The sequence below is a fragment of the Euprymna scolopes genome, chromosome 5 (genome assembly GCF_053919585.1).
Source record: "Euprymna scolopes isolate OS-2025 chromosome 5, ASM5391958v1, whole genome shotgun sequence".
In the NCBI taxonomy this organism is placed as follows: Eukaryota; Metazoa; Mollusca; class Cephalopoda; order Sepiida; family Sepiolidae; genus Euprymna; species Euprymna scolopes.
Window position 1 is genome coordinate 20303034 of NC_136486.1, and position 17074 is coordinate 20320107.

Below are 17074 nucleotides of genomic sequence, written 5' to 3' on the forward strand. Positions count from 1 at the left end.
TAATTTAACAAATGAGGGAATTTTTAGTTAGCTGCTACCATAGTCAGTAAAATAAAACTATTGTAAATTTTATGCGTTTCAGATGTGACATTTTTTATATACAAAAATTAAATATCTATTTCATCATATTTCAAGCCAAAGGTACGATTTTTACTGTTATACTTCCTTTGATTAATGATTGAACCAAAATTTGAACAAGATATAATGTATATTTGTACTAAGTTATTGTTTCCTATATTTTTAATGTTTAATTTGGCTATTTTTCTTGTATTTACAAAAAATTTACGACCATTTTGATTTTTTGTCTTTTAAAGGTTTTGTTATTTTTTTATGTTCAAATCAAATTTCACCGGTTTTATGTAGTGTAATATAAATATATGCTATTTAAAACCTGATCCTTCTTCAATATAGAATAAAAATTACGATAAATTAATTTTATGTTACTAGTTTTTAATTGTATTTTTTTATGAGTGTCGAAAATTAAATACCTTCTATATGTTCTTTGCACGTACTCCATGTATGAAAATGAAACATGGCCAGTGAAGACTGAGGCGATGCGTCGCATGAAAGAAAAATGGTGAAAAAGTGATGAATATGTCTTAAAAATTGGTTTTAGATCTGATGACTTTAAAAGAAGTTTAAAATTGGACAGTATGGGGATATATACAGAGCAGAAGATTCTGTTGGTATGGTTATTAGTTTGAATCGATTTTAGAATTGTAACAAGAAGTATATTGCAAATTATCATAAAGAATCTTCACACAAAATATTTTTCTTTAAAACTTTGCCATTATTTGGACAAATGAATTTAAACATTAAAACCATATTAAATTCTGTAATTGTGATCCGAAAATAAGTCAGTAAAATTAAAACTGCCTTGAAGAAAATAAATGTAACTACATTTACTAACAATTTTCTATGCAATATCCATACTGTTCTCAATAAATTAAATAAAATTTAATAAAAAATAAAATGAAATGCTGTAAAGTATTTGATTTCAAATACAAATAATGATTTACTAATCTGGTCGAATTTATATTAGGGTAATTATTCGCCTTTGGACCGTCATGAATTAATTCCCTTGAACCATCTGTTTATAACACTTCCTTATTAAAATATTCGGTACTTGTACAGTTTAATCAAGATATTAAAAAATGAAAATATCGAAAAAAAAAAAAAAAAGTTATATTGCACATATCTGTTATGGAACGAAGTTATCCGGAAAAAATTTCACTTAATTTCATCAAGTAATTTTTTTTTTTTTTTTACAGTGAAAAAATAATTTATGATACCGAGCAAAAGGTTCAATTTTTAGGAAGTAATACAGATGGGGAGGAAGTATCGGCGCATTACATGGAGTTATCTCCCATGGAGTGTTCAACAAATTCCATAATGGCTGATTTCAACGCACTCTCATAAGAACGTGTTTTTCCGCTGTAAAAAAAAATACTCTATCAAATTAGATGAAAGTTTTCTTCTTCAATCCAAAATGGATACATACAAGATAACTTTTTTTTCAATATTTTCATTTTGGAATGTCTTGATTAAACTGTACAAGTACGAAATATTCTGTATTATTAGTACAAAGACAATTAAGTCTATTGCATATTATTTTTATGATTATTGGTCCCCCGATTTATCGGAGAGGGACCTTTTTTTTTTTTTACATTTTCACCCCAAACAAGGCGCATTGCCACTTTGGTGTAGAGGGCTACTATCAGGGGCAACAACTACTGAGGCACTATGTTGGGAATTTGGCAGCAAGATGTCGGTTCACATTGCACTTGAACTTCTGCATGTCAGTACAGTTAGGGAAGCAGGAACCTGGAATGGAATTCCAGAGTCTAGCGGTTCTGGGGAAGAAACTACTGGAGTAGAAAGATCTTTTACATCTAGGGATCTCTACTGTGTGGGGGTGGGATTTAGCTACCTGTCGGGTTTGTCGAGGGTGTCTACGTCGTGGGGGCACAAGTGTCTGCAGTTCGTCAGAGCATTCACCATTAAAATACTGTATTTGATCCATCTATTAGATTTTTCTGAAACTTGGCCAAAATGTGGAAGCCATTGTTTTTAATATAAATTCAGTATGGGTGACCTTGACAAAATTCTGGTTCGCATTGCTCTTGGACTTTTAGGACTAAAAACATGCCTTTTTAGAGCTCTTTTTTCATATTACTCAAAAACTTGATATGTATGTCTATATAGTGGCTTTCCATGGTACTGAATTCAAATATACATGTCTTCAGGCATGAAACTGCATTGTTTGTCCATTTTTCACTAGGATTCGGCGTTCCCAGGAGCTCAAAAGGGGTACAAATGCCCCAAAATTGACAAAAATGACACTTTTTACCCCATAACTTTTGCCCCACCCATTAGATTTTTTAGAAACTTGGCGAAAATGTGAAGGCAACGTTGGCCCTTCAAACTTCCTACATTTATCATTTCTTCACTATTTTTTGTGGCGTCATCTCACACGCAGCTTCAGAGAGGGAGAACAAACACACACACTGCTTGTTATTATTATCAAAATAAACTTATTCAGTAAAAAAATGTCTGAATAATTATTGTTGTAATTTGTGTACATTTTAAAAAAAGGAAGTTTATATTTAAATAAACAATTTAATGAGATGTTTCCCCTTGCACCACAACTTCATTAACATTCGTTTCTTGACTATTGAGTTAGTCAGGACTGATGTTTCTTCCCACCTCGAAGCCAGCTTTGCATTAAAACTATTTTATTGTTAAACAAAATAAATCGTTAACAGTTGTTTGAATTTTTTTTTTTTTAATCAGGTTACAAAAGCATAATGTAAAGAAAAAGAAAACCAATCATTTCTACCGAAACGTCATGACACACAGAGAGAGAAATCGGAATTTATTTACTCACACGGTGAGTTGTAAAAATTTTAAATACAGAAAAAGAAAACTTATTTATTTAAAAGCGTTTTGTAGTTTGCTTAAAGTGTGTAGAAAATTTGGAAGGCAATGCAATATTGGATTGAAGACGCTTTTTGCTAGAAAAACGTAAAGGCAAAGTATAAAATGGCAATATTGATGTATCTAATATTTTTGATTGAATATTTACCTAATGTAATGTAGCGAATTAAAATTAGTACAATTCAATTTTTTTATATATATATATATATATATTTTAAGGTTAAACCTCCTTCTCAAATTATCCCAAAATATCTCCTACTCAAAGACTGTTTTCTGAAATAAAAAAAATTAAACATCAAACACTGTACTATTTTTGATTCAATGCAATACGTTAGATAACACTGGTTTACAAAAATAAATTTTTGGTCTGAGGCAAAAATGGGAATAGTTGTTTTTTGTTAATTTGGGCTGAATTCAAATTTATAAATAGTTTTGCTCTATCACCTCTAGTTTTCTGGCTTTTAAATAATTTGATTTTAGTATAAACAAAGAATATATGTGAATATTTCAAGAGTTGCAGCAGCTTATAACAGATAAATCAGGATAGATAAAGAACACTGGTTGAATCAATATACTTGCATGACACAATTACACAATTCAAAATACCACAGACAGTCAAAAGTGTGTTTTCTTAGAAGATCTGGTGTATTTTGCATCCGGCATGTCACGCAAGAGCATCTAGCAGATGTCTCCCACCATGCAGGGATTCCATTTGCCTTGATAGTTGCTCTCCATCTTCGTAATGTCTTGGTGGAATCTGTTTCTATGCTCATCACTCACTGCTCCAAGGTTTGGCAGGAAGAAGTTGAAGTGAAGAAAATGAATCTTGAGTGACATTCGGCACTCCATATCTTCATAAGACTCTAGCAACTTCTCAACACAGACTTGGTAATCTGGTACACGTGTGTTACCAAGGAATCCACTACAGACCGACTTGAATGCTTCCCATACTCTCAGTTCCTTTCCTTTAAGTTAAGAAGCTCCTCAAAATCAGCACTTCTCGGATCTGAGGTCCAACAAAGACGCCCTTTATGAGCTTAGCAGCACTAAGACCTGAGAACATAGTAGACAAGTGTTGGAAGGCAGCACCATTTTTAAAACCAAGCTTGTTGTGAAGAGGAGGAAGAAGCACCTTATTCATGTACACCAGAGGATTCTCCTTGAGGCTGTGTTCGCCAGGAACAAAAGTGCTTCTAGATTCCTAGTCTTTCTGCTTGTAATACTGGGATACAGCTCAACTATCCCAGAGACAGAAAACAACAGTACCTTGTGAGGTCTGTTTGCATACCCATAAGAAGACCAATGACCTTGAGGTCCCCAAACAGACTTCATTGGTACTCGCTGTACTTAATAGCTTCTAAAAGAAGCTCCATATTATCATAGGACTCCTTTAAATGGTCAGTGTGCAATGGGAATGCTGGAATATTTATTTCATTGTATAGAAGAACAACCTGAGATTTCACTTGGAAGAGTCTATGAAAAGATGCCAATCTGAAGGATTATGTGGCAAACCAAGGGACGTAAACAAGGTATGTTTCTGCAGCAGCACAACTTGTTTTCCATGTCGAAAAAGGAAGCAAGGTCTTTGTTCCAATTCTTGAAACAGGTGATCCTTACATCTTCCTGGACTAGGTTCCACTGTTTAAGACTGTTTTGACAGATACAAATCACAAGCAAGATCATTTAGGTCTTCTTGCGTGATCTAGTGAGGTTTATTGCCACTTGTTCCTGAATATGTAGACTCAATATCTTCCAAAGATATTGACTCGGCAGAAGCCTCCCTTGAAGGCATTTCTTCATCTGATGAGGAAAGAAGATCCTTATTTACTGGAGGTGTGGGTACAGGAAGATCATTTGCATGGTTTCATAGCAGATCGAAGGTTGGGATATTTGATTTTTTCTAGAAGACTAGAAGATGCATTGAAACCAGTTATATTAGCTAAACAAAAATAGCAATCATCTGCGTGGTTTCACTGCTCTCTCCAAACCATTGGGACTGCAAAGTTTTTTTGTTTTTTATATGGTAGTCACCACTTATCAAGGCCCGGAGGCCACTCGGGGATAAGGGTTATTGCATGTACAGTAATCTATGGGATAATATCGTAGTAATCGTTAGTAATGGAGATTTGATAAAGTATAAAGTAAAGGGTGGTTTATCAGGAATTTGTTTATGTTGGACTTGAAAACATCCAAGTTGTAGTCAGGTGGGAAACAGGCAAACGCAAGAAAGTTCCACAGGCGTGCACTTCTAAGAAAGAAGCTTTGTTCATGGAATCTACGCTTTGATTTAGGCACAGATAAAGAGTGGGGAAAATTATTGACAGTGGTTTCAGCTAGACGGGTGTTTTTCGCGAAAGATTGGCGAGGGGGGACAAGAGATTGGAGCTCAGACGACCACTTGCCATGGAAATAACGATAAGACAAAGACAGGTTCGCAACGTCCCTTCTGTGAGAGAGAGGTTGCAGGGAAAAGAAAAGGGCATCCCCCACTAAGCTACAAAATCTATTTTGTACTCTGTCAAGGTAGGATAGGCTGATTTTAGCAGCTCCTACCTAGATGTGGCAGCAGTACTCCATCCTTGGATGTACTTGGCTTTTATATAAATAGAGAATTGCATCAGCAGTGAGATATCTACTGGAGCGGTAGAAGGATCCCACCATTTTTCCAGCGACCTTGGCAACAGATTTGATGTACATGTTCCATTTCAGATCAGGAGTAAAGGTCAGAAGCTTGTCAAAACATGGAGCCTCCTCAAGACAAGAGCCACCCATTTCAATTGATGCCAGATGGGGATCAGAGTGTTGATGATGTAAAGATAGAAGCTTGGTTTTAGTTAAAAGTAACCAGCCACCTCTTCGCCTATTGTAGCACGCGCTCAAGATCAAAGGAGAGAGAATCAGAGAGAACTTTGTCATTTACGACCTTTGATGTGTTGCCATAGACAGTAGTGTCATCAGCATAGATGTCAATGAATGATTAAAGTATGTGTTTTGGGAGATCATTGATGTAGATCAGAAAGAGAGTTGGGCCCAGGATTGACCCATGAGGGACACTAACATTAATACTGTGAGCTTCTGATTTCTGCCCATCAACTACTACTCTTATGAGCCTATCGGAGAGAAATGATTTAATAATTAAGAAAACATTTCCAGTTATACTGTAGCTGGAAATCTTGTGAAGTAGGCCTTTATGCCATACCTTATCAAAGGCCTTTGATGTGTCAAGAGCAATTGCCCTAGAAAGGAAGCTTTTATCGCGAGATTCACTAATCCTATGAGATATAACCACATCTGCTGTAGATCTAGCAGAACGGAAACCATATTGCATGTCACTAAGAAGGTTATTTCTGCTGAGGTGGTTGACTACTTCTTTATTTAATATGGATTCCAGCAACTTATGACACACAGGAGATTTATTGGTCTGTACTGAGAGAGAGATGACCTATCACCTGAATTCTTAAATACAGGACATACTGATGAGGTTTTCCAGGGTGTTGGGAAGCAATTCTCCTTAAGTTGAAAGCCGCTTTACTTTGCCATTAAACTATGCAGTTAGTCTACTGTAGCAGGGTTTACAACAGTACATAATAACTAAAAAATAAGCCATAATACTCACAATATTAAAATTAACCCTGAATTCATATACGCCTTTGTGTACCATATATGCACAAAATGCACACTATGCATATCTAAAAAACTAGAGGTAATGAGAAAAAATGGATTTCAAATTTGAATTCAGCACCCCCAAATTAGGTAAAAATGGGCATTTTTGTGCTTGCCTAAATTTCTTTGTAAACCAGTGTAATTATTTAATAGAAAAGTATAAAATTCATTAATATTATCCTCCTATCTACTTTTGTCTCGTATGATTTTTCTATTAAACAATGTCTTCAACTTAATATCACATTGTCATTGCCTTCAATACCTATCTATTGTTTTGTTTTAAATTTCATAAGATTTTCTATACACACTGTCACGTTCATTCATATTTTTGAGAAAACTTGTAATAGCTTTGATACCAGATAATGTTTCTGAATTTTTGAGATGAAGATAATTTGGATTATTGTTCTCATTTTCAGTGTTATTCTCACGTTACTTTTGACAATGTAACCAGGAGTATCTTATCAAACTCTGGCGAATCTTTTCTATCACGCCCTGGGGAATCTTTTTTCTGTCAAACTCAAAATCTTCAGAATTTGAATGGAACTCTTTATTTAATCCATGGGGGTAGCATGCTCTCATTTTATTAATCATAGAAATCTTAACTACATATAAAGCTATAATCTAAATATAAAAAAATGCTTATCATTTTTTTTTTTTTTTTTAATGTCTTTTATGAAAATGGACAAACCAGAAGAATCTCTGAATCCCTAGTCTGCAACAAATGGGGTCCAGCCAAATTCAGTTCCTGATACTAAAGATTTGGGTTGCTATTGTATTCTTATCATCACCATGCACTGAGAATTCAGCCATCAACCTTCAGAGTGTCACTCACAACTGAATTTTACCTCGTACTTTATCCATCTGCCATGGTTCCTTGCGGACATTACTTAAAACTTCTACATGGTCATGACTGACAGAACCCTGGATTAAATAAACGATTCTGTTCGAAATTCTATGCAGATTTCGGGTTTGACAGAAAGATTTCTGAAGACCAGAAGCTACATCGGCCTAAGCATGAGAATAACACTCAAAATGCGAACAATAGTCCGAATAATACAAATTATTGATCCTTATCTAAAAAAATTCAGAAATATTTTATTTACAAACTTTTCATGATTTTTTTTTTTGTATACACTGATGTTAGCTATCTAGATTTGTTATTTATTAATAATCAAAACTATGGCACAATTTTGAAAGTTGTTTTATATTTTTCTTAGTATGATGTCTGTTCCACTTTTTTTTTTTTCAGAAACTATTGGACTGATATAACTAAAATTTTGTATGAGCTTTTTTTATAATAAGGTGCAGCGAACTAAGTATTATGGTATCCATTCAATGCACAGTTAGGAATTAAGAGATTAGTATTTAATGCAAAAATGAGCGCAGCTTTAACCATATTCAAGCATCAATTTGGCATAAAGCACTCTTCCGAGTCAATGGGTTATAACTTTGATGCATTTTTAACAGGCTAAAAAGTCTAGTTATGTCATTTTTTTTTTTTTAATTACAAATATTAAAAATGATTATAACATTATTCCTTTTCCTCAAACAAGCCTTACTCATATTTAAATTATTTATTAGTTTGAAATAAATGTACAAAGTCAGTAACGTTTGCATTTAATATTTTAAAATATTTACACATAAGAAATGTTTGCCTAGCCAAAGAGTTCTCAAAATTGTGTTTCTACAAAAACAATTTAATCCTGCATTTTTCAAACATGGTTGTAAATTACAATTTAATGTAATAAAAAAAAGTATTAATGCATTTAAAGAAAATAAATATTATTTGAAAATAGACATTAAGTAAATGAATAAAATTAATACATTTTTAGGCAAATAGAAAAATCCGCAACTCAAAATTTGTAGCAAATGATGTCCATATTAAACTTCATTCGTAATATAACTTCAAGCAAGAGTCTCAATTTGACAAATTTATTCATTTATTTGTTAGGTGAAAGTATAGAAAAGTTAGCAGAACCTCCCCCTTCTTTACATGGTAAGAATGGCTTTCTAAATAACATTAAGCTGCAGATTATTTAGAAAGTCATTCTTGACATGGCGAAGAGGGCTTTGTTAACTATACTTTTGCCTTACAATTTTAATAAATAAATAAAAATCAGTAGAAAACTTGGCAAGTCACAAGAGTAAGCAACCCAAAACATGAAATCTTTAATATCAGGAACTGAATCTGATTGGACCACATTTGCTGCAGACCTTAAGTTGGGTATTCTTTTGGTTTATCCATTTTCATAAAAGACTAAAAAGAAAATGACCATTTCTTTATATCTGGATTATAGCTTTATTCTTTCATGCTACAAATTATTTGTTTAACATAAAGCATCATTATAGCATTTCACTCCATCTCAAGGTCCATGATTGGACAGTGTCTTGAGACATTCTCTCAGTTTCAATTCAAAGTATGCCTTGCTTAGAAGACAGTTTGTGATGATGTGTGCGAGCCTTGCTTAGGAGACCGTCTGTGAGGATGTGTGCGATAGTCTGCATGTTGGCACCGCAGGGATGCCAAGCGTCCTGTACATAGCCCCACTTGTGCAGGTTGTCCCATGTTTTAGCATAAATGAAAACGGAACATCTAAGGAATTCGGAGTTGTCTCCCTTGTCTATTGTCCACCATTATTGTTGGCCATTTTGTTATTTTGCAAAATCCACTGTTTTTCTATAACATTTAATCTTAAATTTTTACTAAGACATGATTTTAAGTTAAAAGAAATTAATTATTTCTGTGTAATGTAAGTAATTGATGCTCTTAAAATAGTGAATTACCAATATAACTCTTTACATAAAAAAAATTCAGGAAAATGTTTCATTGTGAGTTGCTGTCATTTTATTGATTTTTGTTCCACATTAGTTGTCTCCTGTCAATATACAACCACCATCTGAAGACAGAATCGTGACGCCTGACGCCATTCTTCAAGTGGTTTTATACAAACCATCAGCAAACCTTAAAAATTATGTTACTCGATCTTTGGCACCTGGAAATGTAAGTATCACTTGAATATTTTGTGTTTTATTAAATGTATAATACTACTGTTAAAATGTATTATTGGGATTTGTTGTCAATTTGCAGTTTGTGATTCGCTTACTATTTTCCTCAAAATAAACGAATTCTCCAATTTTGAATTGAATGTCTTTCCATGCTTTCTTTTGCAAAAAATTTGTCGACGTTATTCTTTCATAGATTTTTCAAATAGTCATCATACTAAAAAATGGCGTCTAGTGTCAAATGTGTGCAAAAAGAGTAGACAATTTCCATTTAAATCAAGTCAGGAATGACTTGAGGAAAACAGCCGAGCTGCCACAATAATTACATATGGACACTTTGCTGAGTTCTTTCTTTGTTTTCACTTTGTGTGCCATACTTTCCCCTAAACATGTCAATTGAACTTATATTAAGTACAATACTTATTATTATTATTATTTTTTTTTTTAATGGACAATGCATTGTGGATACATTATTGGTAGCTCCCATAACTCTCGCTTCTCCTAATTTGTCCCTCAGTCCTCATTTACAATGAGTGATTTTTCTGACAACGGGAGAAGAAAAAGCTGTATTCTAGGTCAGCAGTATTTTTGCATGAACAGTCAACTGACATGTCGGAAATTTTCTGCTTCCATGTCTATCCTTGTAGCCGTCTCACTAATAAGAGTGTTTCTTTTGGGGTTTTTTTCACATGGGGATCACCACTTATCAAGGCCCGGAAGCCACTCGGGGATAAGGGTTATTTTGTGTACAATAATCAATGGGATAATATCGTAGTAATAGTTGGTATTGGAGATTTGATAACTGGAGGTAAACGTTTTAATTAGGCTGATGTTATCTGCCTGATAGTCAGGGACCCGGACCGTGGATTAACCACTAAGGAAGCTGTCCTATCAGCAGGTGCAAAGTATTAAGGGATGCTGTATTGCCATTTGGTGAATGGATTCTGGACCATGCAGTAGCTTCTGGTTGGGCTTCTCGATGTCATATTAGTGGGTAATTGTTACAGCTTTACCTTGTCATGGGCTACAAAAAAAGCATTTCTTCATTTTTTTTTGCTCTCTTACTTTCCCTCCACACATTGCTCTAACCAAGTCTGTCAACCTGTTCAACCAATCCTAAAACTCCATTATGGAAAATCTCCAGAAAAAATATACAATTAAATCTAGAACTATGTCTCCTCCAACATCAGGGGTCTACGTTCCAATCTTTCAGAGGTCGAAACCCAATTACAGAGGACTAAGTGAAACTGGCATTGGACCAACTATTTTCATAGATAAGTTTGTAATTAAAGAATACTCTAACTTAACATCCAAATCTGACCCCCAAGATCACCATAAGCATGGAATATGTGCCTATATTAAAGATGGCTTTCAATGTGGTAGGGACATCTGAAGACCCTAAATTACCCTATATCTTCTTCTGGGTTGCACTTGCTCACACCACTACATTTATATTTGCCCTCTATCGCCTCCACAAGAGCAGAGTTATTATCTTTAAGAGCATATCTGAGAAAATTGACCACATCCTGTCTGTTCATCCTTCGGCTAGCATTCACATCTGTGAAGACTTCAATGTTCACAATGTGAAATTGTTAGCCCACTCAAACAAAACAGATGATGAGAGGAAGTTCTGTCATGATTTCTCCATTGCTTATGACCTAACTCAGATTGTTCACGAACCCACTCATGTGCCCGACACTAACGGTCAGTATGCAAGTCTCTGAGACTTTTTTCTCACAACTTGCCCTGAGCTATGTTCATCTTCCATTCTGTCTTCAGTAGGATCTTCCGACCACTCGGTTGTATCAATTAAGATAAAAACAAAATGTAATAAGTCCTCAGACATACCTCTCCATCGTATAGTATATCGATATTCTATGGCTGACTGAGATAGCTTCCATACATTTATATCAGATCTACCTCTGCATTCTATGTTTAAAAAGAATATCCTCTATAGTATCAGACCTGACAGAATGATAAATTGTAGGTATAGACCGTTTCATACCCTCAAAAAAATTCCAGCAAAAACCTAACAGCCAGCTGTGGCTCTCTCCAGAATGTGCTGCTGCCATTGCACACAGAAATCACTTTTTCCATTGCTTCCAATTTAATCGATGTACTGAGACTAAAGACGCTTTCAAGACTGCCAGCAACCACTGTAAAAGAGTAATGAAGAACTCGAGAGAGTTGTATGCTCAGTTCGTCAAGTCCAAAATGGCTGAGCAGCAGCTTGGTTCCCACCAGTTTGGGCAAATAGCAAACAGGATCCTGAACAGAAGCATGTGCTCTATCCCAACCATCATCAATGGACCTGAGGTAATCTTGTCAACATCAGACAAAGTCAAATTCTTTGCCAAGAACTTTACAGCTAATTCTATCCTGTGCAATCAAATCCGCGTTACTCCCCCATATTTCCTCCTATATCTGAAAACTATGCAACATACAAATATCTGTGCATGATGTTGCCACACTAATCCAAAACCTTGATTCCAGTAAAGCATTCCAATTATAGTGCTCAAAAAGCATTCCAATTATAGTGCTCAAAAAGATTCAATCAGAACTACCTTCCATACTTACAAAACTGTTTAAGCGTTGTCTTAAGGAGAATTGCTTCCCAACACCCTGGAAAATCTCCTCAGTATGCTCTGTATTTAAGAATTCAGGTGATCGGTCATCTTCCTCTCTCAGTGCAGACCAATAAGTCTCCTGTGCGTCATGAGTAAATTGCTGGAAACTGTTAAGTAGAGAAGTAGTCAACCACCTCAGCAAAAATAACTTTCTTAGTGACATGCAATATGGTTTCCGTTCTGCTAGATCTACAGCAGATGTGCTAACTGTTATATCTCATAGCATTAGTGAATCTCTCTACGGAGGCTTCCTTTCTCTTGACATATCAAAAGCCTTTGATAGGGTATGGCATAAAGGTCTACTCCACAAAATCCCCAGTTATTGTATAGCAGGAAATGTCTTCTCAATTATTAAATCATTTCTCTCTTATAGGTTCATAAGAGTAGTGGTTGATGGGCAGAAATCAGAAACTCACAGTATTATGGTTGGAGTTCCACAGGGGTCCATCCTGGGCCAAACCCTCTTCCTGATCTATATCAATGATCTCCCAAATGACATCCTAAGATCATTCATTGACATTGACATTTATGCTGACAACACTATCATCTATGGCAATGCATCAAAGGTCGTAAATGATCAAGTTCTCTCTGATTCTCTCTCCTCTGATCTTGAGCACAAGGTACAATAGGGAAAGAGGTAGCTGGTTACTTTTAATGCATCCAAAACCAAGTTCCTATCTTTACATCATCAACATTCTGATCCCTATCTGGCATCAATTGAAATGAATGGCTCTCACCTAGGAGAAGCTCCATGTTTTGACAAGTTTCTGGGCTTGACCTTTACTCCTGATCTGAAATAGAACATATACATCAAATCCGTTGCCAAGGTCACTGGAAAATGGTGGTATCCTTCTACCACTCAAGTAGATATCTCACTACTGATGCAATTCTCTGCCTATATAAGTCAGGTACTTCAGGGAGCTCTGCTAGAAGCACCTTGTCCTGCCTTGACAAAGTTCAAAATAGACTTTGTAGCCTAGTGGGGGATGCCCTTTTCTCTTTGCCACAAAAGAGATGTTGCAAGCCTATCTTTGCTTTATCATTATTTTCATGGCAAGTGCTCATCTGAGCTCCAATCTATAGTCCCCCCTCGCCAAACTTTCATGAAAAACACTTGTCTAGCTGAAACCATTATCAATAATTTCCCCTACTGTTTATCTGTACCTAAATGTAGATTCCATGAACAAAGCTTCTTTCTTAGAATTGTACACCTGCTTTCCAGCTGACTACAATTTCGTCATCTTCAAGTCCAACATAAACAAATTCTTGATGAGCCGTCCCCTTAAGTAATCCAATTTACCAAATTTTTACTACTAACGATTACTACGATATTGTCCCATTGACTACTGTACACTCATTAACCGTTATCCTCGAGTGGCCTCTGAACCTTGATAAGTGGTGACTCCTATGTTAAAAAAAAAAAACTCATCCAGCCCAAAAGTTAACAACTGATAGACTGCCAGTTAGCCTCTTCATTTCCTCCCATATTTTTTAGTTCTGAAATTCCCTTGTTCCTTCAGCCTGTGTTTAAGATGGCATCACAAGATTGCCACTCGTACCCAAAAAATTTTAAAAAGTATCTTAAGTATTTTTTACTTTATTTTTTTTTTTTTTGTATGGGGGAATTCTAGATGAGCACCATTTTAACTTTTTTCTTTTTTTTTTTTTTTTTTTTTTTTTATGTTGTATCAGGCTTATTTGGAAAATGTGTATGCTGTTCTTGGGCAACAAGTCTTAACTGAATTGAAAGACCGGATCCGTTGTGTGAATGATGTTCTGGTTACAGGAGATTATAGTGAGAATCCAGACCTGAACATGAGTGTTTGCGCCTGGGTAAGTTTTCTTTTTAGTCCATCCCAACCGAATCATCTTTTTTTTTTTTTAAAGTGCTATTTCTGATTTGAATTTAATTTACACAAAAAAGTCTTTGCAGTAATTCAATTGTTGTTGGGATTAAATTATTTGCAGGATGTTTTTAAATCAGGGGCATTCTTTATTGAAAACATCCTATATGATGATACACGGCAACCTGAGAATCTACGATATAGCAAGTAAGTTTTTTTCGTTTCTCTGATTCAATAATCTATCATGCTTTAAGGTTGAGAAGAAAATCCTTGCAGAACTTTTAATTTTGATTTCAAATGATGTATTTTCAAGTAAGTTGTCATAATAATACCTTTACTTCGTATATCATTTTAAAGAGTGTTTTTCGCTCTATCTAATCATTTAAATTAGTCTTTTTAAAGCAATTGTCTTCTTTTTAGAACGTTGAATACAAGATGGGGGGGGGGGCAAATTCACACAATTTTATTTCAATTCAAGCTAAATCAAAAAGCTGAAACAGCTCGCGATATCATCAAAGCATTTGGCCCAGGAACGATCACTGAATGGACAGCACAATGATTGTTTAAGAAATTTTGTGACGGCGATGAGTCTTGAAGATGATGACCACAATTAATTAAGAGCCTAAGTCAAAGCCAATTTATGCACAACTGCTTCAGAACTTTCTTCTGAATTAGCCGTAACGTATACAAAGATTTCCATCCACTTGAAAGGGAATGAAAGGACAAAAAAACTTGATAAATTGGTGCTTCACGAATTGAACGACAATCAAAACAAACGCCGTTATGAAGTCTTGTCTTCCTTTCTTTTACGCAACAAGAATGACCCGTTTCTTAACCGGGTTGTGACTTGCAATGAAAAATGGATTCTTTACAATATCAAAAGCGTTTTCATCGACTTCATCACCACCAAAACGCAAGATTTTTATGTTACTGGCATAAATACACTTGTTCTGTGTTGGAAAAAGTGTATTGATTCTGATAGTGTTTATTTCAATCAATAAATTTTTGTTTAAGCCGAGATATGTTCATCAGAATTTAAGAGTTAAAGACCGCAAGAACTTACTTGTCAACTTGATATATAATTAGACTAGTGGGGGGGGGGGGTGCCCGGCCTTGTCCGGTCGTAAAATACACTTAAATATATTTTGATTCATGCAGATTTTATATTTATTACTACAAAACACATTCTCTGTTGAATATATATATATATATATAGTATTGATTTCAAAAGTTTTTTTACACAATTAACAATTATTACACTACCACCATACATTCATTAACCCTTATCCTTGAGTGGCCTTCAGGCTTTCATAAATGGTGACTCCAAAGGATGGAATACTGCTGCCATATCTGGACAGGAGCTGCTAAAACAGCCTTTCCTGCCTTGACAGAGTACAAAATAGACTTCGTAGCCTTGTCGGGGATGCCCTTTTCTATTCCCTGCAACCTCTCTCCCACAGAAGGGATGTTGCGAACCTTTGTTTTATCGTTATTTCCATGCGAAGTGCTCGTCTGAGCTCCAATCTCTGGTCCCCAATCTTTCATGAAAAACACCCGTCTAGCTGAAACCACTGTCAGTAATTTTCCCCACTCTTTATCTGTGCCTAAATCAAAACATAGATTCCATGAACAAAGCTTCTTTCTTAGAAGTGCACACCTGTGGAACTCTCTTCCGTTTGCCTGTTTCCCATCTGACTACAACTTGGATATCTTCAAGTCTAATATAAACAAGTTCCTGATGAACCGCCCCCTTAAGTAAGACATTTTATCAATCTCCATTACTAGCGATTACTATGATATTATCCCATTGATTACTGTACACGCAATAACCTTTATCCTCGAGTGACCTCCGGGCCTTGACAAGTGGTGACTTCCTTGTAGAAAAAAAATAAATAAATAAGACCTGGGGGCCATCAGCTAGAATCGAAATCAAAACATTTAGTACTCCAGTCATGTTCCCTACCGTTTGAGCTATCAACAGATAGATAAGAAAGATTTAAAATTAAACCACTTAAGCTAACTTTAAATTTGCACATGCACAAAAATAATAGAAACATATTGGCAAGTTTAAATGAATAGTAAGCATTTTTCAACTTGCTGATATATGTCTGTATGTATTATTTATCCATCCAAACAAAGATTTTGCTCATTATAAACCATCTTTAGTGTATGATTACTATTTCCTGTTAACTTTAGTGTTATGTGATCAGTAGTTTAAGAGTTTATTGATTACATATTTAAACACACAAACATCTACTGTTTATTTACATAGAATACATGATGTTGTACACTTGTCGGCACACATACAAACATTTTTATGCTGTTAAACCTCAGAATGTGAAATTTGGGAGAAATAATCCTCATACCTATGCAGATTATTCTAAATTTTTGGTTCTTGTCCAGAATTCTCTCTATAAACAAAAAATAAAGAAAAATCTGTTTACTGTACATACTTGTGACGAAATGAAAATATCATATTCCAAAACTTATGTAAATCGATTGCATAGCTTTATTTTTAAGCAAGAAAATCAAATTTTATAGGTATTGGAGGAGTGACCGTCTCATCTGCCATTTTGAAAATATCTCAGAACACAAGGGAGATAATTCGACAATTCAAAACTTGGGAAATTTGTGTTGGAATGCTTATGTATACCCATTCATCACTTGAAAATGATTTTCTTTATAAAAACAAAACTATTTGATCAATTTACATGATTTTTAGAATATGATATTTTATGCATCATACTCATTTTTCTTTTTGTTTTTTAAAATTAGAGGAAATTCTGGACAAGAACAAAATTTTTATATTTTATCCTGTTTTTCAGATGTTACAGTTTTTCTTTCTTTTTTAATTCCTAAGAGTTTGGGTGGGCATCAATAGTATCACACAACTACATTTTTCTATTACAAGAATCGTTCAGAATTCAAGAGGCCGTTATTATGGTAATCAATCACTGCTAGTGCCGCTGTATTTTTGTGGGGATAGGTACCTTAATTAAT

The 17074-nt window shown here is 34.9% G+C and overlaps 1 protein-coding gene across 1 annotated transcript in view; it reads left to right on the forward strand.

The window, feature by feature from the left end:
- LOC145276724 (snRNA-activating protein complex subunit 3-like) overlaps positions 1-17074 on the forward strand; it is a 61119-nt gene that overhangs the window by 39698 nt on the left and 4347 nt on the right. The window contains exons 3-6 of the mRNA XM_080127941.1: positions 2794-2890; positions 9470-9601; positions 13923-14063; positions 14199-14281. Of these exons, the coding sequence (XP_079984067.1) occupies positions 2794-2890; positions 9470-9601; positions 13923-14063; positions 14199-14281 (453 nt within the window). The remainder of the gene's footprint in view (positions 1-2793; positions 2891-9469; positions 9602-13922; positions 14064-14198; positions 14282-17074) is intronic.